The 22,420-nt window shown below is 45.4% G+C and overlaps 1 protein-coding gene across 1 annotated transcript; it reads left to right on the forward strand.

The window, feature by feature from the left end:
• The first annotated feature begins 6,083 nt into the window (after positions 1-6,083).
• LOC144153719 (3-dehydrosphinganine reductase-like) lies at positions 6,084-21,545 on the forward strand. Its single transcript, XM_077685408.1, has 4 exons — positions 6,084-6,233; positions 10,950-11,475; positions 14,686-14,865; positions 15,996-21,545. Exons 2-4 carry the CDS (start codon positions 10,972-10,974, stop codon positions 16,443-16,445), a joined length of 1,134 nt encoding a protein of 377 aa, XP_077541534.1. The 5' UTR covers positions 6,084-6,233; positions 10,950-10,971; the 3' UTR covers positions 16,446-21,545.
• Positions 21,546-22,420: the final 875 nt, after the last annotated feature.

Raw genomic sequence — 22,420 nt, forward strand, 5'->3', positions numbered from 1 at the left:
CTCAATTATCGTGGGGTCTCCCGACCATATTTCGGGACGGGAGCACTCAGCGGATCGAGTGCCTAATGATAGAAAGTGGGTGACGTACCTGGTGTTTATCTTTTTGTTATGCACTTAATTTCGTTGTCCTGTCCTTTTTTTTTCTCACCCTCCACCTTGAAAGATGAACCTACCAGAGCAAAATATTTAGGTCATCCGCTTCAAATATTTCTTCACTTAAAACTCCTTGGGACAGCCACACGAAAGCCATGATAAAATGGAAAGATGAACACACGGCTATCCGCTTTATTTATGTTCGCAACGCAGATACTCATTTATATTGCTCTTAACTTACAGGGGAATGAAATAAAAAAACGTAGATTGACCTGATTAAAAGTTAGGTAAATAAAATAAATGCCTACATAACTGTTCTATTTCTTGCATAATTTGTTCGACAAGCTACTCGTCCGTTGTTCTATTAGTTTAATTACACGGGGCCGCATGGGATACGCCCCTTCCATATAATGCCATCTTCGTACAATTGCCATGTGCTGGCTGTGTCGCTTGGCACGATGAAGGAAAGTCAACGACATAAAAAATATGAGCTATCAACACCCGATATCAGATCCTTCGCAATTGCTTAAATCGCGAATTGGTTGGTTAGTGCAAGCACTGAAGGAATCGGGTGCAACCAAGGGGAAATCGCGACAACCCATTTGTCTCGCCTAATGTTGGACACCCGAGCTCCCACCTCCTCTTGAAAGCCCCCACCTCCTGACCTCCTCTTCCACTTGCGCCCCTCCTCCCAACACAGGCTTAATTTGTACAGTTAGCTCCCCTGCACCAACCTTCATTGCATGTTTCACACTTACTTTCATTTCGTTTTAATTATCAGTCCCCGCTTCCTCAAGATTCAGTCTTCCCCATATTTATTTTTTCAGGTCATCTTCACCTTGGTTTTTTTCTGAAAATATGACAACCGGACCAGGGTACACGGTCTCCCATGCGTCACTGCGAAGACTACAGAAAATGCTAAACATTCACCATGACCCGTACACAACATCTCATGTGCGTAAAAAAAGCCACATAAATAACCGCCGAGGACACATGACCAAAGTCTCGTAGGCTTGGATGCCTCCCCCTTCACTGCTCCCCCCTACTGATCTTGTCCGCCGCCCCAACAGTGGTCCTGGACGTAATGAAGGGGCTTTGTTAGGCCCCTGTCGTCCCATTGAAAAGCAAGCTCGCTCGCTACACCCCTCCGAGCGTCACAGTCATATACCGACGCACCCCCTCTCTAGGAATCGTTCCTTGTTCGCCTCCGCTCACCCTGCAGCCAATTAACTCCTCAAGCCGCACCCATCCTCGACTACCGCGACATTCCTGGATGCCAAAATTCTCCTCGCTTTCTTGCATTGTACCAGGAAACAAATTTGAATAGACTGGTGGGGACGTAAATTGAACAGGCCAAAGCTGTGGTCTCGTTACAGTTGTCTTCCAGTTTTTGACGTCAGCATTACACATTGTAAGGGCCCAAGTGGCAACCCCCCCCCCTTTATCGAGGGGCTGGTACCCGGGGCCCAGGGGGACCCCCGGCCCCCCCTTAGCGACGCCACTGCAGCTGAGTGTTTTTTGTCACTACAAATGACAACTTACCTTTTGTATATATATTTAAAGGTGTGTGATTACCAACTTGGCATCTGTGAATTGAATACAAGTTAAACTTGGCTGTGAATTCAATAAAATATTTTTGATTAGGAATAGTAACAGCTGGCTGCGAATTGAATATTTTCAAACCACACTATCTTTGTTTTGGTGTTTCTAGAGTGTATAAAACATAACTACACCAAAAAAGACAGCTTAGGCAGTCACAACTAGACACATCTCTGTTCAAGCACTTGCGCTTGACATACAAAAAATTTAATGTAGCAGAGAAAATAAAACATAGACATGCAAACCAGTGCAACAAGAATTCTGCATACATTGCCATAAAGAAATATGGGTTCCTCAAAATACTGTGAACACAGTAAGCATATTAGGTATATTTAATATGATAGGCAGCAGTCCCCCCACTCTCCTCAATGATTGAAAGGAGGCTGGGCTTGCTAGTTGCCGGTGGGACCTCACCAACAAACCAGCAATAACGTTTTATTTCTCACTTCTGCTATTATATTTATAGGAAACCTATTTTAGATTATAAGTTTTGCTTTCATAGTGCTGCACTTGACCTAACATACACCACAGTTAGCAAACACTTGCTTGGTGCAAGGCTTCTGCATTAGGCTTTTGGCACGGCTTCAGTGTCATGCAGAAAAACCAACCCGCAAGGTCTTATCATGTAGTGAAGCTTGAAAGTTTGCACGTCTTCAGATAGAGCAAACATTCGTTCCTCTACTATTTGTAAATTTCAAATATTTGAAACAGAGCTGCAAATCGAATATCAAAAAGTACTCACACAGTATTCTAAGTTGCGAATGTTCACACACCTTCAAATATACTGCCTGGTCACTTCAGTGTAAGTGTACAATAAGTTTATACAAATAATTTCATGAATGAAAGTTAAAAATGCCATAAGGTGTTCATTATGCAAGTGTAATGCATTTATTTGAAATCACTGATAAGCATTGGGTGCAGTTGATTGGATGGTTAACCTCTCTGTCTTCCCTGTACTATCTCCTACATCCCCTCAAGCTCAACGGGCATGGCTTCATTTCTCCTACTTCCTTCTTTAGACACTGCTATGCTTTCCTTTCTTTTTCCACCGGATTCGACCTCCCTCGAAGCATACGCCATTGCCCTTGCAATAGAGCACGCTACTCTTAATGTTCCTACCACCACGCCAGTATATATCTTCTCCGACTGTCAGTCCGCCCTTCGTAATTTCGCTAACCACGAGACCCACCCACACACCACTGATTTCGTCACTCCGAGACTTGAATCGAATCCTCGGCCACGCTTCACACTGGTTTGGGTTCCTGGCATGTGCGGAAACGCCTTAGTAGATGCGCTCACCCGAGTACCTTTCCCGGGTTCGCCCATGTCCTGGCCAACCTTGTACCACCCGCCGACGGTTCGAACTCAACACCGCGCTTCCCGCCATTACCAATTACACGCCCAACGCCTATCACGCACCCTGTACCCACCCCCCAGTTCCCGTCTAACTCATGAGGCTGCGTGCCTCATTCGACAGGCTCAAACCTCTTCACTCCCCTCCCATCACATTCTTCACCGCATCTATCGGTGCCCTGGCCATCCTTCCTGCCCCACGTGTCCTTCCTACCCATCCATCCCTCATTCTAATCGGGACTTCACCCCACCATCTCTTACCCAATCCCTCACTTTCATCACTTCCTGGGAGCTCTGGCTGTCTCCCCCGCCGACAGTGAACATCCAGGCTGCCCAGGAAGCTCTCTACAAACACGTGCACCGGATCCGCACAGGCATTCAGGAGTTCTGTGTGGATCCGGTGAATTGAACTTTCAAATTAGGACCAGGCATTCAGGAGTACTACGTGGATCCGGTATATTGAGCTTTCAAATTAGGACCTGGACTTAGAAACAAGTGTTTGTTCCCTCTCCCTCTCTCTCCTTCCTTCCTTTACAGGGTGGGCATTCGTAGGGGCCTGTGTTGGGTAATATGTTGTGTTGTAGTATGTGTGGGTTTGTAGACATCTGTACAACGGCTTTGGACTTAGAGGTTGGTGAGGGAATCTGGCAGGTCTTTTCTGCTTTCTACGAACCCGTGGCTAGTAAATTTGAGGGCAGCAGTGCGTGCCGGCTCATTCCTTGTAGAAAGGCGTGATGTCCAGATGAAATAGATGATCACTAGCTTTTGTATGCGTCGTAGTGTATTTGAGGTGTGATGCATCCTTCTTGATAAAGGGACATGCTTACTGGGAATCACGGTGGAATCTGTCATGGCTGTGCTTGCATCTGTTTTTTGCAAAGCTGTGGAAGTGGTAGTGGTGAGTGTGGCGGGCATCAAGGGTTTCTTATGAGTGATTAACGGCAGACGTCCCAGGGTTTTGTGCTTAAATATGCATCAAAACAGTGAACTGAATAAAGGTGGCTACGCAAGCTAGTTGACACTTCATCGTGGAAATTTTGGTCAAATGTCAGGCATGATTCAAGGAAAGGCTAGAGACAGGAATAAGCTTCATCAACGAAGCTTCATTTCCCTCTGAGAGTGATTACAAAGTAAACAAAACCCTCATATGACACTGGTTTAACACCACATGTAAAAAGCAATCACAGCTGCTGCACACTCCACACTAATTATTCAGTATTCTATAGTGCATCTGTCTCCCACATTTATCACATAGGGCTCAAAGATTTCTCGTTCCTGTTTTGTGCCATACAACTTCAGCACTCTCGTATCAAATTCTGGCATGCAGCCACTTGGCGTGCATTGAGTCTTGGAGTGGAGCACCAAATCGGTTTCTGTTCCAGTCGTCAGCAATGCGGCATGGTCCCACCACCGCCTGTTGGGGCCTTGTCTGCCCTATCTACCATTAAGATACATTGAAATAGGAACAACAAAGCACGTGACTTTTAGTGCATGCTGTGCATCATGGTAACGGGCTGTGTAGCCACAGGAGGAACAAAGTTACAAGAATTCGTGTCCAACAGTGTTATGGAAATTGCATTTGAGAATGTTAATTTGGCCCACTGCCGCATGTCGTGCGGGGTTTCGCTACGGTTATCAAACTTTGTCATTGTGTAGGATCAAGCAGAACACGACGAAGGCTGATAGCAGAAGCACAAACGGGCACCAAATATGGTGGTGGGCGAAATAAATATTTTCACAGACCGAACAGTGCCCTCTCGAACTGGTCGAAGTTGGTCGAACTGGAAGTACATAATACCTTAGATAAACTGCACGAAGCTTACCATCACTCCCAAACCTCCCGCCTCAACCACCTACCAGACGAGACACCCTTGAACTCCTCGTATATCCAGCGCCCCAAGAACAGCTACAAAGTGTGCCCCTCCACATCCGTCAACACATTTGTACAGCTCCCATACCGCGATATACGCATCAATACGCTCGTCAGGAAAGCAACCGTCTGGAGATCAACGAAGCTAACGTGGATAATTACAAACTTTTCATTTCTGCGCGCCAAGAGTCCTCTGCAATGATTTAACAAGAATATGCAGCAGGACCATGACCTCCTGAATATAATGTCCCGGAGAGATTACAAGACACGGGATTCGACGAACCAAAGCGACGCGCAGGAATCACCTTTGTAGGTCGCAATAGTCTTGTCTTGTTATTTCTTAGTCAACGACCGTGTGGTGAGCGACAAGAGTTTCGTGCGAACGATCGTTCGTGGCTGGCCGGTCGCAATAGTCTTGTCTTGATATTTCTTAGTCAATGACCGTGTGGTGAGCGACAAGAGTTTCGTGCGAACGATCGTTCGCGGCTGGCCATGATAGCACCGCCGTTTGAAGGCATACGCGCACTCGCACGTCGGAGACGAAACGACCAGCGGCCTCAACACGGTGCTCTAATGAAATGCAGCGCAGAAGCTTGTCGCGAGCGCACTCATCACTCTCGCAAATCGAGGCGGCACAACCAGCACAACTGATGCAGGACGCCTGTGTTCACCGTCGTAACGCACTACGCGCAAATAAGGCGGCCGCACACACTCAGTGTCTCAATCACACGCTGCACGCCACCGTGAGTGCTCTCCAGAAGTTCTTCGAGAGCGCCCTTATCACAATCTCAAGCCGAACACCTATGCACCGCAGCAACAGCAGACAAAAATTACGGCGAGAAGATCGCAGCAAAATTTTTTTAAAATTATGACGTCACGTCCGGCAAAAAAAAAAGTCGCTTTCTTTGTTTTTTTATGTCTAGTTGGCGCATGCGCAGTAGGGCTCGTCCACCGTTCCTGAACGTCAGGTCTCTTTGCTCTATTCGTTTGCTCGCCTCAGTTTCGAATGAAACTAAAATGAATGTTCAAAACTTTGCTTGCAGAAAATTTTGTTCCATTATAAGTAAAATTCTTACGACACTCATAAATGTTTGTCCTTCAAATGAAAAAAAAAAACGTCTGCATCTACGACGTGTCCGCATCGCCAACGCCTCCTTAATTAAAGGCATTGGCATCGCGTAAGTGCGATCTCCATCGACATCAATTGCAGACGCGGCTGGAAACGAAAACAAGTTCGGTTCCGGCTGGGAAGAAAGTTAAAAAAAGTCGGAACAGTTGTTTTGCTTCGCTGAAAGCTCGCCACATATGTGTCTTTCAGGTAAGAGGACATATATAAGATGTCACTTTGTAGCGCTTATATTCGACGGGTTTTGACGCAAGCGGGCGTGGCACCCCTCGGATCGGGCGATTTTGGAGAGCGGGTCTGATTTTGCGTTTGAAAGCCTACGAAATGAAAATGAGTGCGCTGATAAAAAGAGTCACGTGTGTGGAGGCTGGTTCACGTAAAATTTCGTTATTATTTTCCTGGTTACGAACCAGTGGGTGGTAGAGCTCTGTGGATATTTGTACAAGCTTTTGTCGCACCTAGCTCGATCGTCAAGTGGGGGTATCTCGAAAACAAAGTTGTGATTTAGCAGAACGGCGGAACATTTATTCATATTTGCGAGCAGGATCCGACAGCAAATGGGAATGACTGCATGCAAAACATGTAACAAACAAAAAAAAATTCTAGGAGCTATCATTTTTTCCGCTGGGAAGGATCCGCAACCATCAACGCACGACCAAGACGCGCTGTAACAGCTGGTAAAAAAAAAAAATGGAAGAGAACAATTTAAAGCTTGCATATAGATAATATGACCCTGCGCGTCACACAGGAGTGCAAAGTAACTGCAAGGTGCGGGAGACGGATCTACAGACGTCAAAGGGAGAGGGTGTGAGAGATTGGCAAAAATTATTTATAGTTATCTTTCTGCCTCGTCTTCTGGCTTGGATGCCAAGCCATGTGCCATTCGTGGCATATGAGTGTTGTGGATGTGAGTGTTGTGGATGTTGTGGATTTGAGCAGCAGGCTCATTAGAGATGCTGTGCACACCAGGCCGTGCAGCATACGTTACTATGAACCTTGATACCCTATCTCCGCCGTACAGCGTCGCAAAGCCTGCCACTGCACCTTCGAGCATGGCACCTGTGATGTCATCAACTAGAGGCATAACCAGGACAAAGGAATCGGAGGCAACGAGCTTATGAGGAGATAGTTCACAAGTGCCACCCTCCCTAATTTTGATAACAAATAATAGTTGCGGTCTGTCAGAAAAACACGTGCAGCGTTACTGATGACAGACCAACATGAATCAGTTATCCCTGTTGTGCCACTGATAAGGGGAAATGTTTAGCAACAAAAATTGTTTAACAAAAGCAATTGCTCAGCCCCGCGCTGCCTTGTTGCGAAGACTAATCCGCACTGTTCTCAGAAATGGATCGTAGGTGATGCTTGATGCACTGCTAGCCTGCGGGAAAGCATACGTGGACCCGGTGACATGTTGCGGTAATGACTGCCGCTGTCAACATGAGCTCTCGATACGAACTAGCGAAAATCACAGGCTTTGTGTCAGCCTTGACTTGGGCTCGCTGCATGTTTTGGATGTGTTACGCGAAGGAATGGTCACAACGTTTTTGTTCGTGTGCAATAAGCAGACTTGCAGGTAAAGAGATGCTAAAATATCCGTATTCAAGTTAGTTCAGTCTGTTTTTATGGTTCATATTTGGCTTGCAGTCCCAAATTTGATGTTTGCAAATGTCTAGATAATGTACACTTGGCGGCAAAATAAGCCGGGGCATGCGAACGCGTGGCAGAATGCATCGCTGCGCCATCTGACGTTGCTCTTTGTAAGTCAAGACACCCATGTGCATGTGCGCGTCCAACCCCCGCATATTACCCCGTCTGTTCCTTCACATCAAGTGCCAAAGCTGATAGCACTGAGCGCTAGGGGTCACTTTTTATGCTCAACACATTTCGCTGGCACACGTTTCGGCAGTAAACGGCTAGGGTGAAGCGTGCTTGCTCTATCTGCCTGGCTCTGGCAAAGGAGGCACTGCAAATAGATTTTGATAGCTTAGTTTTTGGGGTGACAGCGTTTGTTTGACTGACTAAAAAGGAAATTTTGGTCTGTGTCAATCTATTTAATGCGTAATGCGGCTTATCATTTATTTTTGTACTTTTGTTGTCAAACCCACGACTGCTACATCTCTGCTCGCGTTTTTCCAGTCAATACCTGGTTTAGTACGGGCCCAAGGTGACTTCTCATCACACTATTCGAATAAACTATTTCTCTCCTAACGTCCTCCCCGGTTTGATGTGCTCGTTTTTAGTTACCAAACATCTGCATGTTTTAGGCAAACAATACGAAGACGCGGTGGAATGTATGTGGCACAAGTTCGTCACCGAGATGGGCAATATATATGTTATATCTCGGATCGGGGAAAAGCAAGCAACGCACACTTCACCCCCGCCATTCACCTCCAAAGCGTGTGCGAGCGAGGCATGCTAGCAAAGAAAGTGACACCTATTGCCATACGCTCAATGTGATGAGCTTTGACGCTTGAAGGGATGGAAAATACAGGATGGCGAGCATACTTGGACACACACGCGCACATGGATGCCACACACTCGCGTGCCCCGGCTTATTTTGCAGCTGGGTGTACATGTGGTGTTCCTGTCAGCGACAAAGAGATAATATACATGTGAAGCGCCAGCCTGTAGGTTTCTTCAATCTTGCTTCTCATCTTTTGTGCGCTAATTGTTAGCAATGAATATTCACCAACTCACAGTCCTCTTGAAGTATATGCTGTCCCATTGAGACGAACACTTCGCTTCGAAGAGAACAGACACGATGCAAAAATTATTCGCTCAGGTTAGCTTTCCGATAACTGCAACCCGTTTGCCTGCTCTTCAACTTATCTTAGTATGAGTCGCCCAGGAAGGCCAGGCTGTTCGATGCATCCAGTGTTGAACCCTCAAAGGGGCCATACAGACAAAATACAAGTGTGGTTCATTTAAAAGCCTGCTTTGTCCCGTAATAATGGCATTACTTTTATTGCAAACTTCATACAAATAATGGAGATATTGAAGAAGCATCCCAGGTGAAATAATATTTTTTCTAGCTAGAAATAGGCATAATTTCTAGCCGGAAATTCATATTCTAGCTCATTTCTAGCTGGATAGAGATTTTGTTCCGGCTGGCGGCTATTACTTCCAGCTGACATTTGTCAGTCCAGCTGGAAGAAAAAAAAAAATCTCCAAGCTGGAAATAATCATCTCTAGCTAGACTAGGAATTTTTATAGCTAAAAGCTGTCTATTCCAGCCAGAATCGATAAATCTAGTCAGAAATGAAGCTGGAAATTATGATTTCTCGCTAGAAGTCCTCTTTACATCTTCACGAGGGATGTGAAGCAGTGGCAACTCCCAAGCCACTGTACGGCAACTTTTCTACGACGTCACAGAATCTTGTTTGGGCGACTGGCGGCCGTCGACCTAAACCACCGCCAAAACTAATGAGTAGGCAATTGCAGTGGGGCTTTCTAGTTCCATTTGATCACATCATTTGAATGCTAACGTGCAGTTAACGGCGCTGATAAAAATGTTTTCAGTCCTGGTTCGTATTAAGTCACTCCTGCCCATATTACGTCGGAGCAGTGTGAAATTTGAAAGTATTTCAGTGCTTCATGCGTTGTTTTTTTTTTTTTTTTTTTTTTGCGGTTAAAATGTCTTTTGTGGCCTGGATGAAGCTGAGTAAGTTAGGGGGGGGGGGCTGTTAAAACTATTTCTGTTAATTTCTAAGGCAGAATAAACTCTGTGAAACTTGCCAGGCTTGCTGCTACTTTCCCGCTGATTTCAAATATGCCATTATTTTTCAGTCATTAGTTCCCAAGGTAATTAGAGATAATTCGTCATTTTTGGAGGAACAATAGACAAAGCAGTGCTAGTCACAGAACTGCAACGTTTATATTTTCCAATACTATGAACCCTGGTGAGTGCAATACCAGAATCAGTTTTTCGATGCACCGCTTGGAACTAATTGTACAGCTCATTAAAATTTGGTGTTTGAAATGGGCATTTAAAATGGTTCCTTGCCACTGGTGCCACCAAAGTGTAATGAGCTGTAAAATTAGTTCCAAGCGGCGCATCAAAAAACTGATTCTCTTATTGCATTCACCAGGGTTCATAGTATTGGAAAATATAAACACTACAGTTCTGTGACTAGCACTGCTTTGTCTATTGTTCCTCCAAAAATGACTAATTATCTCTAATTATCTTGGGAACTATTGACTGAAAAATAATGGCATATTTGAAATCAGCGGGAAAGAAGCAGCAAGCCCGCAAGTTTCACAGAGTTGACTCGAAAATTAAAAGGAACAATTTTACGAGTCCCCCATTAAGTTCTTTCAAAATAAACAAAGTTTTATTTGGTCTTAACATCTTCAGTCCCAAGAATGTGCAAATACAAAAATCTTTTGTAACACTTTTATTCGATTCATTATCCATAGAAATAAATGCAAAAAAATTACAATAGCAAAAAAGCAAACAAAAGTAATAGAATTTGGTACCCATTTGGGTACTCTGGGTTTCAGTGCGTGTGGAATGCAAGGACCAATATTTTCAAAATTCTACAATGCTACAACACACTTTTATTTGGTTCATTATCCATAGAAATAAGTGAAAAAAAAATTACAATAGCAAAAAAGCAAACGAAAGTTATGAAATTTGATGGTACCCATTTGGGTACTCTGGGTCTTACCCTGCAGATGCATTCGAGCGCTCGCGTTGGTGGAAGCCATTTTTGCCGCCTCGCTCTTCAGAGATGCCTGGACACATCGCGCCACCTGGAGGGGCTTAGTGAAAGCAAGGCCTGCTTTTTGCGGGGAGACAACTTTTGACGCACTAATTTCGAATGGGGGAAAGCTATTGCCTTTATGGTTGTGGTACCCATTTGGGTACGCCAGGACCGAGGAGGTTAATGGCCCCTTTAACCGCAGGGACCTGACGAGAAGCCCGGAAATGTTGTCGTCGTCGCTGTCGTTTTTGTCGGAAACACCGCGGTGGTACTACGTCGCTGTCCTGCCGGTCTTGCCCATCACGGTACTGGTGCTCGCCCGTTCCTGGCACCGCTACCAAGCACAGCAGCGGTGCCTACGGCACCGGCACTTCGTCATCACGGGCGGCTCGAGCGGTATCGGCCGTGCCCTGGCCCTTGAAGTGGCGCGGCGGGGCGCCAATGTGACCCTAATCGCCCGCAACGCTGACCGGCTGGAAGAGGTGAAGTTGGAGGTGCTGGAGGCGGCCAGCTCGCCGGAGCAGGCCGTGCACACGCTGTCGGTGGACTTGACGGACTGTGGTCACGGAGTGAACGATGGCAATGGAGGGGAGGCCCATCTGGTGCAGGGTGTGGCGGAGGCGGAGCAGGTGTGCGGACCTGTGGACTACCTGGTGAACTGCGCCGGGTCGGCCTTGAGCCAACACTTTGACGAAACGCCCCTGAGCGACTTCCGTCGGATGATAGAGGCGAGAGATGCTTTTGTGTGGCTTCGCCCAATTAATAATGCGCTATGAAAGTTTGTGAAAACTTCTTCATTCTTGAATTCTCGGTGCAACAAACAAGAAAAGACACACAGGCGCTAACATTTACGGAGACAGCAGAAACGGTGAAACGGACGGGACAAGGGAGGACAACAGGACAGTGCATCGTCCTGTTGTCCTTCCTTGTCCCATCTGTTTTGCTGTTTCTGCTGTCTTTGAAAATGTACCAACCAGCCCGAATTTCTGTTTTGTTGGAGCCAACATTTGCCGTGATATCTGCTGCACCAAATGCCAGCGCCTGTGTGTCTCATCTTACTGTTCGTCCTTGTTTGTTGCGCTGTGAATTCAGGAATACTTCAAACGGACTTGCGCAAGCGTCACGTTGTAGCAGTTTGCCGCACTTAAAGGAGCCATGAAGAGAAAACACAAGTTTGGTTCATTCGAAAGACTGTCTCGTTAGAATCATACTGACACCACTTTTAACGTAAACGTCGCTCAAATAGGGCATATAACTAGGTAAAAAAGGCAATGGCCATGCGACCCACTAGCTCATTTCCTGCAACAGAACCTATGATGTCCTATGTACCCAGCCCTGCGATTGGCTGAGGCCTGCAAAAGCAAACATAAATTAGGCTGGGCTTACAAGTTTGTCGAACGAGCTGTTTGGGGTTAAATGTAATGCATATTCATTTTAGAGCAGTAAGAATGGGGTAAACAATGAAAGTTGCAAAAATACGTGTAAGCATAGAAGTACCAATGCGCACTGATGTTGCTACTGCACACACTATGCTTGTTTTAGCTGGACAGCAGGCCGCCACTGTGGAGTTTTCTTAGACGACACTGGCCGATTGGTGTAAGTGATGTCTTACGTGACCCTGTTTGTCGAGGATACTCCATGTTTCACGAAATGATTACATTCTACGGTATCAAAAACAAGCCAGATGCCAATACGATTAAAAACAAAGCAACGGCGGACAATGGCCTGTGGTTGAGTATGGTAGCGCCATCTGGGAGGACTGATGGCAAGCAAGGCTGCAGACCCAAATGACACAGTGGAAGTTCGTTTGAATACGCACACTTACGACTTCACGGCAGACGTCACAGAAACACGCGATTTAGCGGGAGAATCAAAATATTTACCTAGACTGATTAATTTCTCAGTTACTACAGTATCGTTTGCTGCCGGGCAAGTGCTGAGGGCACTACAAAACACGAAATCTTTCGAATAACGCAAACTCGTATTTTGTCTGCATGACCCCTTTGAGACAGAATTTTCTTTTTTCTTGAAATTGAAGAAAAGAAAAAAGATTCTGTCCGTGCAGTTTTAAACCCACAATGTTTGCTTGCTTTATCACAGCTGACTTTTGGTTGGGGGAAGAGAATGACAAAGGCAGTCTCACACTTGGCAGGCCTTTTTTCAGCAATATACAATGGAGAAAAACAAGTTGTCAAGTTGCTGAAGAAAAGTTCGCTGTCCTTGCCTGTTTTCAAAACCTGAGTAGAGCCTGTGTGGTGGTATTCATACTCCGCGCTGTAGCGGTTGCAGTCAGGCAGCAGAGCTCGTGTCTCCAACACTGTACCTGCCTGCTGTGGTGACTAAGGCATTGCACTACTGAGTGCGGGGGCACAGGTTCCATTGCCAGCCATGAGCAGCACAGAAACAGGAACGCCTATGTGACAATGTTTCAATTGTTTTCAATGACAATGACAATGACAATGTTTCAATGACAATGTGACAATTGAAGATTCCCATGTGTGGTCAAGGTTAATCTGCCCCCGTCCATTATGCATGGGACCTTGAAGGCTGGACGGAGGTTGGGCATGTGAAATTCCAATTTGAACTTTTGCCTTCCCACAATTTTTTTATCCCCTTTGCCTGGGGGATAACAAAATCGAGTGTTTTTATTCCCCAGGCTGAAAAGAATGGTATGCAGCTTGTTCGAACAGCAACTGAGCCTCTTCATAAGGGCAATGAAAACAAAATACAACTTTGGTTAAAAAGAAGTAGCTCAACTCCACCTCAGCCCCAAGGGGTGTTGTCGTCTTTCTCAAATGATAAAGTGGTGTTGAGCTGGTACTGCGTATTCTGGCTAAAGGCTCGTTCACATTGGCGACGAAAGTGAGCGAGAGCGACGGGAATTCTGTCGCTTTGTCGCACGACGATCGTTTTTGGCCAATGGTCGGGACCAATTTCTGTCGCCGCGCGACAAAGCGACAGAATTCTCGTCGCTTTCGTCGCAGTGTGAACGGGCCTTAAGAGTGCCAAAAGGTTCGTTAATGCTACTTGCCTCGTGTTGTTTCACCAATTTCTGAGCATATCAGTCTCCGACACACACCTTTTAAGGGGGGCGTGGCAAGTAAAACGACTTTTGTATTAATGGGCCAAATTGAATCAAAGTAAACTCTGTGAAACTTTCCAGGCTTGCTGCTTTTTTCCCCCACTGATTCGTTGCTGTAACCAACCATTCTAACAGCGAAATTGAAATCTGTACTATTTAACTTAGAAGACTAATTACTTGAAACTTGCATTTAGTGTATATGTCATACCATTTCGGGCAATTTTTTCGTTATCTACATGTGAGATACTTGACTGCTTTGTGTCCCTTTTTGCTCTAGAAAGACCAGGGAGTGCAACTATACCATAGAAGCAGTTTTAGCATTATTTCTACAAGCACTGTAAACTTATTAAATGTCAGGTCACCAATTACCAATATTTTCGTAAAACGAACTGCATAAAAATTGTGCTAACAAAAATAAATTTATATTGTTGTGGTTGTATTGCACTGTTCAGTTCATAAGCTTTCGAATTCAGCAAAAATGATACAAATCTAACCAGTACATCTCACGACATTGAACCCCACAGTTGACCTCGTGGGGGAAAAAATTGGTTCTGAAAAACGGGGCACAAAGTTTGGAAATGAATCGAAAAATAGTCATTTAGGTGACTTCAAAGGGTGACAGTTTTGTAAATGCTTATGGTACAGCTATAATATTTTGCAGGTACATTTTTTGGGACCTGTAGACTGCAGATAAAAGTAATACAAAAAATTGATTTTTTTGACAAATTTTCGGTCCTCAAGACCAGTGTCCCCCCTTAATTAATCCGTCTCCTGTCATGAATCCAACGTTTTTCTCTGCGCTCCGTTTGGTGGCCACCGGGTGCCAAGCGGGGCTTCCCGCTTTCCCACGATGCAGGTGAACTACCTGAGTGCGGTGCACGCCACGCGGGCGGTGCTGCCGGGCATGAAGCAGCGTGGCTCAGGCAGCGTGACGTTCGTGTCGTCGATCACGGGTTTTGTGGGCCTCTACGGCTACTCCGCCTACTGCCCCTCCAAGTTTGCCCTCGTCGGACTGGCCCAGTCGCTCCGGATGGAGGTTAGACGCTTCCGTGTCCTACCCACCACAGTGGCTGAGCTGTTGTGCTGCTGCGCCCGAGGATGCGTGTTCGATTCCCGGCCACACTGGCTGCATTTCTAATACCTCTGCTACACTTGCGTCCGAATGTCATTTGATTTGACTCAGATGAGGGGCTTCGAATGCCATTCAGAATCAGCCGTGCTCCACTACAATTTCGATGCATTTGAAAACTTTAACAGTCTCTCGCCGTGCTGAATGGCGCTGGTGCTGCCGAGTTCTGTTTTTGCACAATAATGCAACAATCAAATTTAGCGGCAGCTTTTGGCAGTAAAATGATATCAAGTTATAAGTAGTGTGAGATTTGACACGGTTCTTGCTTAATTGTGAATCGCAATCGAGGTTTTTGTGCTGTTTTTTGCTGTCTGGCCACACTGGTTTGTCGCTTGCTCGCGCTGGTGCTGAGAGTGTGGAATCATTACATCTTGATATCACGATTTAAGTGAACGAGAAGTAAACAAAGTCCTACAATTAAGAATATTTTGTTTGTTTTAAGTATGCCAGTAATGTATTTGTTTATGCCGACTTAGAACGCTGTGCACGAGAGTGCAACAAATGGCATTCGAGCACTCCCAATGTCTCTCTGGGTGCTCATTTGGCTCGAATGTCATTTGAGCCGAATGGCATTTCAAAACCCAGTGGAGCAGCACGGCTTCGTGTTTGAGTAAATGACATTTGGTCCAAATGACATTCGGAAGCTAGTGTAGCAGCGGTATAATGAAGGCAAAAGGCGAAAACGTCCCTGTGTAGAGGTGTCAGCGCGCGTTAAAGATCCCTGGGTGGTTCGAAATTAATCTTAATCCGGAGCCCTCCACTACGGCACACCTCATAATTGATGTACAGCTCCGGCATGCTAAACACAACTAATTTAAATTTGAATATTTGAATTCCCTACCCCGACTGGGTGAAGAGAAAACGATGTTTAAACACAAGAATTCCACCCCTGGGCTGTGAGGCGTGCCGTAGCGAACGCATGCCCATTTCATTCGTTTGCCCGGCTTTTGAATTTCACTATTTTCGGTGGATGTGAACGCCACTTCAGATCGGCCAACAGAATTCGCCGGTGTAATTGCCGCAACGGCGTTGTGCAGGTGACGCACCGTGGCATCCATGTGATGGTGGCCTTCCCGCCGGACACGGACACCCCCGGCTTTGCAGCGGAAGAGGTCACCAAGCCTACAGAGACCAAGCTGATTGGGGCCACGGCGGGCCTCTTCTCGGCCGACGTGGTGGCAGCCGCACTGCTGCAAGACCTGCTCGAGGGCAACACGACCTCCACCCTGGGACTGGATGGCCACATGGTGGTGACCCTGTGCGTGGGCATGATGCCGCCCAGCTCCATACTCGGGCTGATGGTGCAGGTGGCATCGATGGGCGTGCTTCGGCTTGTGGGGTGCCTCTACCTGTGGCACTTCTACCGCATCGTGGCCCGCTGCGCAGCACAGCGCAAAGGCAGCAAGAAGGAGAGCTCTGCCCAACGGAGGAAAGATAACAGCACCACGGGTCGAGTCTCTACATCGAGTATACTAACGGACTGTTAGGTAATCAATGCACACTGTTTCAGAAGAAGAGTACGGACAAGCATCTCTCCCATATTGCGGGGAGGAGGTAATGGCGCATGCGGCACTACAGTTTGAGTCTCGAAGACCTGGGACCGATGGAAGAAAGGTCATAGAATTACAGGTTGAGTCTCCGCATCAGGGATGGACTGCCGGGTAATCGACGCACACTATCTAGAAGTTCCTCCCTCCCAAAAAGGGGGAAAGGTAACAGCACATGCAGCGCTGTTGTCTGAATTGACCAACGGAGGAAAGATCGTAGCACTGCGGGCTGAGTTGCAGCATTAGGTACGGACTGTTGGGTAATCGATGCACACTGTGTCAATCGCGGACGAGTTTTACTTTTCCCCACAAGGGGGGAAAGATGGTAGCACGTGCGATTCTACTGTTTGAGTCACGGCATCAGGTACAGAACGCTAGGTAACTGACGCATAGTTTTCAACTGCGCAGTGGTTCGGGGTGTTTTGTGTTGATGAAACTCGTGAAGGCTGATCAAACTCGTGGGGATCTGCAAAGGGGGGTGTCGTTCTTTGCTTTTGGCGTGGAGGGAGACATGCTGTTTTAGATGGGAAGAGTGTGGTAGGCCAAGTTTTGGTGATGACGCATTTACCCTGCATTGCGACATTGTGTATGTGGACAGTTCTGAAGATGACAACTTCATGTGTTCAGTTATAAACGCTTGCTTGTTGGTTTTGGTAGCAAAGGTTTGTGGAAAGACGAGTGAGCGATGAGCTACCATGATTCTGTTCAGAATTTTGAATCCTCTAGGAGGCGTAATCCTAATCCCAACTGCTTTCGCTGAAGGGAGCAATAATGGGCAAAACGTTCGCATTATCTGTCGAACTAGTTGTCAAGGTGATGTGAGCAAAGTTTGGTGTGAGCGTCTTGTTTTGGAGTTCAGCTGTCTACACATTCAGACCAAAGTGGTGATCTCGAGGTATTCTATCTTTCATTTTTTTTCCCCTTAGGTATTGAATGTTTGCGCAGGCCAGGCAAAAATGGCAGCCATTTTGTACCAGACAAAACTTGATCAGCTTGTCTGTTCATTTTTTTACCCTTTCTGTACAAATAGTGCGGGCATTGTAGCTTATAAAAAGCCTGCCTCCTGTCTTTATCGTACCTGGGTTCGCACTTCCGTATCTTGCTGTGTGCACAATTTTGAAGAAAGGCACTAGGAGGTTAGGGTGTATTTGCCAATGGTGACCTCAGCAGTGGGAAGACCAAGGCACTGAGACAAATACTAGTCATGTCCGGCTGCTCCACTTCTAATGCCTGTGCATTAAGTCATTACTTCTGACTTAGCGACTATTTGACGACTGATGCGTGGCCATGGCTTCGGCACTTATTCTGTATGAAGCGTTTTATGGGGGACTTGTATTGCTTGCCAGAGTGATAATATTTTGAGAGCTGTGACGCAACTCTATTAAAGATACACAAAAGTGTTAAAACAATTGCCTTATGTTGGTAGATCAATTGATTTGATTGACTGTGGAGTTTAGCGCGCCGACGCTACACAGGCGATGAGGCGCACCATAGTAGAGGGCTCCGGATTAATTTTGAGCACCTGGGTATCTTTAATGTGCGCCAAAATCTTGAATACACGGGTGTTTACACTTTTCGCCTCTATTACGTTGGTAGATTAGGCTGTTGTGTGAATATACCACTCAAAGCAGCAGCAGCAGTTGGTCATTAATGCGGAAAATTCCAAAAGAGTCAAAACAGGTATCACCGCCACACAAAATTTCTCGCACTACATTTTGTGCCATCGCGAAACTTGAAGGGTGAAGCACGGAACTGGAGGGGCTTGCCTCGGCCATTTTTCGGAAACAAACACCGAGGCAGAACCTGTAATTGTAAAGTAAACGTATGCGGGAACGTTTGCTATTTAGGTGCTTTCCAACACGTGCAAGCCTCCACTAGCACACACAAAATCGAATGCCACACAGCCCGGGCGGTGGGATTTGTTTCAGTCTATTTCGTCGAAATGCTTTGCCCTGCAGACAATCAAAGTCAAAAGATGCTTGTGTATGAATGAACATGAGTGCCTACCATACCTACCGTACTTACCTACCACTAACACATATACATGCAGCTGGCTTGAAACGAGATGGCCGTCAATTTCGTGGGTTAGTTGCACATGTATTTTCTCTACTTGTTGCCGGGCTACACCACTGCTAAAGCTTTGCAATAGGAGGCATGCAGGGGCAAGGCTTAATGGGGTCAAAACCAAAACGGCGTCAGAGAACAACTCCTTTCTGATTGGCTTCCAATGTTTGCGACGAAAGTGCAGGTTAATGAGAACGGCCACTCAAAGAAGTTGCGATGATCGAGTAAAAGTTAAAGTGCACTGCCTTTGTCATAAAAATGGGAGTGAAACAGGAGAGAGATACGCCAGCTTTGATTACTTATTTCTCAGCAAACGAGGCATTGTTGGTCGTTGAACTAAAGCAGAGCAAGGTACAAAGCGTGTGGTCCTTCAGTGGAAACAAGGAGTTATAACTTGAGTGTGAATGAGTTTTGCCTTTGCACACAAATGGCTGTTGTGGCCGTGACGGAGCTGTTCTTTATGGCCAGGCATTTGTGTGTGGTGGGCTTGCTAGCATGCTTACTGCAGAGGCATACGGTATCCTGCTACCCTTGAACCACATTCTCCAAAACAAAATTAAGAGCTCAGTTATATACACAGACTCGCTGAGTGTTGTTACAAAGCTTTCATCTCTGAAGGCTAGTAAAAACCCAACTTTTGATGCTGTTCTAAGAGCTCTGTACTCGGCTTATAGTCTCAAGCTTGCTGTCACAGTGTGCTGGGTTCCGGGCCACTGTGGCATTGCTGGAAATGAAGCCGCTGACCAAAGTGCTGCAGCTGCTGCCCTTTGTGAAAGCATAGATATTATGCTGGTTCCACATCAAGACCTCAAACCTTATGTGAGGAGGAAGCTGCGAGAGCACTGGCAACAACAGTGGGATAAAGAAATATGCAATAAATTACGTCATTACACCTAAAATTGAAAAACCTCCTTCTGAGAACCATGCTAGATCAAGAGAAGGGGCCTTATGCAGACTTAGAATCGGCCACACACACATCGCACATTCATACCTGTTGACTGACACAAACAAGCTACGGTGTCATCGATGTGGAGGGCAGCTATCTGTCCTTCATGTGCTTGTTGAATGCAAGGTGTGCAACATTGAAAGGAAGCGTCACTTTAATGAAGTTTGCACATATAATATTCCCTTGCACCCTTCATTATTTCTTGCAGACCATCCCATGTTCTCTTACAAAAAAGTTTTTAGCTACCTTGCAGACGTAGATTTTTTAAAACACATATCTTATTGCCCATAACCTCACCTGTGCTCATGACGTGTTGCAAAACAGTGGCGGGACCTGAGGCTTTACACCTTAGGTGCCTGCACTCACTGTGTTTTAATGTGACCCTATATAGGCACCCTTTCTCTTAGTATACTCATTATGTTTTAACATGGCCCTATACACCATTTCTCTTAGAAAATGTTTAATCTTGTGCCTTTATAATAAATCTTTCTCATCTCATTCATGATTGTCATGGCGCTCTTTGCCTTTGTCGGCCTTGCGGCATTAAACCTGAAATCATCTTTGCTAGCATGCCATTCCAGATCAGTGCACAGTCTTCTTTCAGACATACTCTGTTTTAGTTTGTGTGCTCGTGCCTTGTAGAGTTGGACGAGTTGTTTTAAGTCCATCTTGTGTGTTTTGTTTGTACACAGGGCCGAAAAGACTCCCTGTTCCCCTTGGAGATGTTTGTGTGCTGCATTCTTTTTTTTTTCTGACTGCAAGAGTGGGTTGGTGTAAGCTTTATACAACTTGCCTTAGATTCAACACTTATGGTACCAATTCTTTTCGGCTGCACAAAAGTTTGTCGTTTCGTACTGCAAAAGTGATAGCTTGACTTGAACCGAGTACAGCAACAGAGCCAGCCATGTAATGTCAACAATTTCACTGTACAAGGAGTTTTTTTTTTCTTTTCTCTCTCTCTCTCTCTCCCTCTCTCTTTCACTGCATTAAATTGTATTAAACTAATTTATGTAACCTTTGGAATGTTTAGTGGGCGTGACTACTAGCTGCACTCGTCAAGTTTGAGTTAGGTAATATAATATTTCCCTCTTTCTCTAATAAGCACAGACGTAAAGCCCTTGCTTGTTTCTAATTCTAAAAAGAAAAAAAACCTGAGGCATCTTTCATTGCCGTATCAATTACCTTGGTTAAGTTGCGCTGGTTTTCCGCAAAGCTTGATGCTATCTGAGGTTTGTCAGCTTTGATGTTGAGCAATTGTTTGGTTATCATTGACTTTGTTTTTGTTTAGTCACACAATTTTAGTTCAGATGCACAATCGCAAGTTAAATGTCATGCTATTGTCTTGTCACAGCTGATGCCTCTAATCACGCTATGGGGGTCATTAAAAAAATAGTTTTTTCAGACAGTTCTGCAAAATGCTCTATGTTGAATGAAATTTGTGAACCTGGTAAAAATAGCTCAATGTTTTAAGCTGGTAGAAATAGTTAAATAAAAATAGCTAGTCTTACGTACAATTTTTTTATGCAGGCTTTACGTGTTTATGTTGGTCGCAAGCGTTTTGGGTGCCGTTCTAAATCTACAGCCCTAGTGCGAAGAAAAACTAGTAATTTCGAAATATTTGAGAACCTCAAGACATTAAACGATAAAAGCATGCTCTGAATATGATGTCACACGCTTGATTCCATATTGTTTTAGGTTTGAACTGCTAGTTAAAGGTGCCTCAAGAGCATTGAAACCAAGGCGTGAGAGGGCATTTGGGGCGGCATTTCTTTACAGAGTCGTCTGTCAGTAGAGTGACGTCTTCATTGAAGGTGTAAAACACGTCAGCACAGTGGTGTGAACTTGCAGAAGGAGTTAGTCCAATGCCTGATAGATAACCAAATACAATCACTGAATCAATCAAATACCAAATACAATCACTGAATCAATCAAATAAAAAACATATCGATCTGTTTTATTTGGCCAATAATTTCAATCGCTAATACTTAGCTCTCTTGAAGTTCAAAGCACGTGTGTAACGGTCTTGTTTTCAGTTCTAATGTTTTTTTTTTTTTTTTTTTTTTTGTTAGGTTATCTGAAATATTTGGGATACAGACTTGTTTTTTTACGTCTAATTACCCAAGCGGCGTTGCTGTTAGCTACTCATAAAAATTTCACCAGATACACACAGCTACAGACAAGTAGTTGGTTCACCTACGAGTGCTCCTAAACTTGTTTTCGAAGCTGCATTCGAGTTGCGTTCTGTGTATGTGTGTTCTGGAATGCGAAAACATGAAAGGCGTCTGTGTCACAAGTAGTTTGGGGAAAAGTGTGCATCAGTGTGAGCTGGCATAGTTAGCATTGATTCAACGCGAAGCTCTGCACTAAGCAAACGGAGATGGAGAAACAAGCACAAGAACAAGCACTTCTAGCAACTGGTTTATAATGAAACAATAAAACCAGTTAGAAGTGCTTGTCCACCTTCCTCTGCCGTCTTTTGTTTGTCACCAAGTTTCACAAGGGGGAGAGATATGGTTCTAGGTGCTGCCAAACCCACCTATTCTGTGTTGCGCAAGGCAGCTAGTCCTTGCACTTGCGTGAATGCGTACCATGTGCCAAGTTGTGTGCATTAAAGGACACTCTTACAACAGCCTCGTCGACCTGCTTCCCTCTGTATACTGCATGCTTGAGCAATTTCTTCAAGAAAGCAATCGCCCCCGAATTTCTTTTTCATCAAGGCAGCAAACACAGAACGGCCAGTGTACAACACTGACGGCTGACCCACTTGAGCATCATGTATTGAGCATCATGTCTAATGGAAGCAACCACTCAGTGAAAATTCGTTGTGGTGTAGATGCAAGGGCCTGAATTCTAATTATGAGACACATCATAAAGCAACGTTACAGGACCTGTTGAGCTCTTGATG

The sequence above is a fragment of the Haemaphysalis longicornis genome, unplaced genomic scaffold (genome assembly GCF_048455015.1).
Source record: "Haemaphysalis longicornis isolate Haplotype H1 unplaced genomic scaffold, Haemaphysalis longicornis Haplotype H1 scaffold_9, whole genome shotgun sequence".
NCBI classification, from domain to species: Eukaryota; Metazoa; Arthropoda; class Arachnida; order Ixodida; family Ixodidae; genus Haemaphysalis; species Haemaphysalis longicornis.

Bases quoted from the DNA above. Each gene is read 5' to 3' on its own strand.
- LOC144153719 (XM_077685408.1), top strand. From the start codon at position 10,972: ATGTTGTCGTCGTCGCTGTCGTTTTTGTCGGAAACACCGCGGTGGTAC. The intron at 11,476-14,685 runs GCGAGAGATGCT...CCCACGATGCAG, and splicing joins ACTTCCGTCGGATGATAGAG to GTGAACTACCTGAGTGCGGT. The intron at 14,866-15,995 runs GTTAGACGCTTC...GGCGTTGTGCAG, and splicing joins CCCAGTCGCTCCGGATGGAG to GTGACGCACCGTGGCATCCA.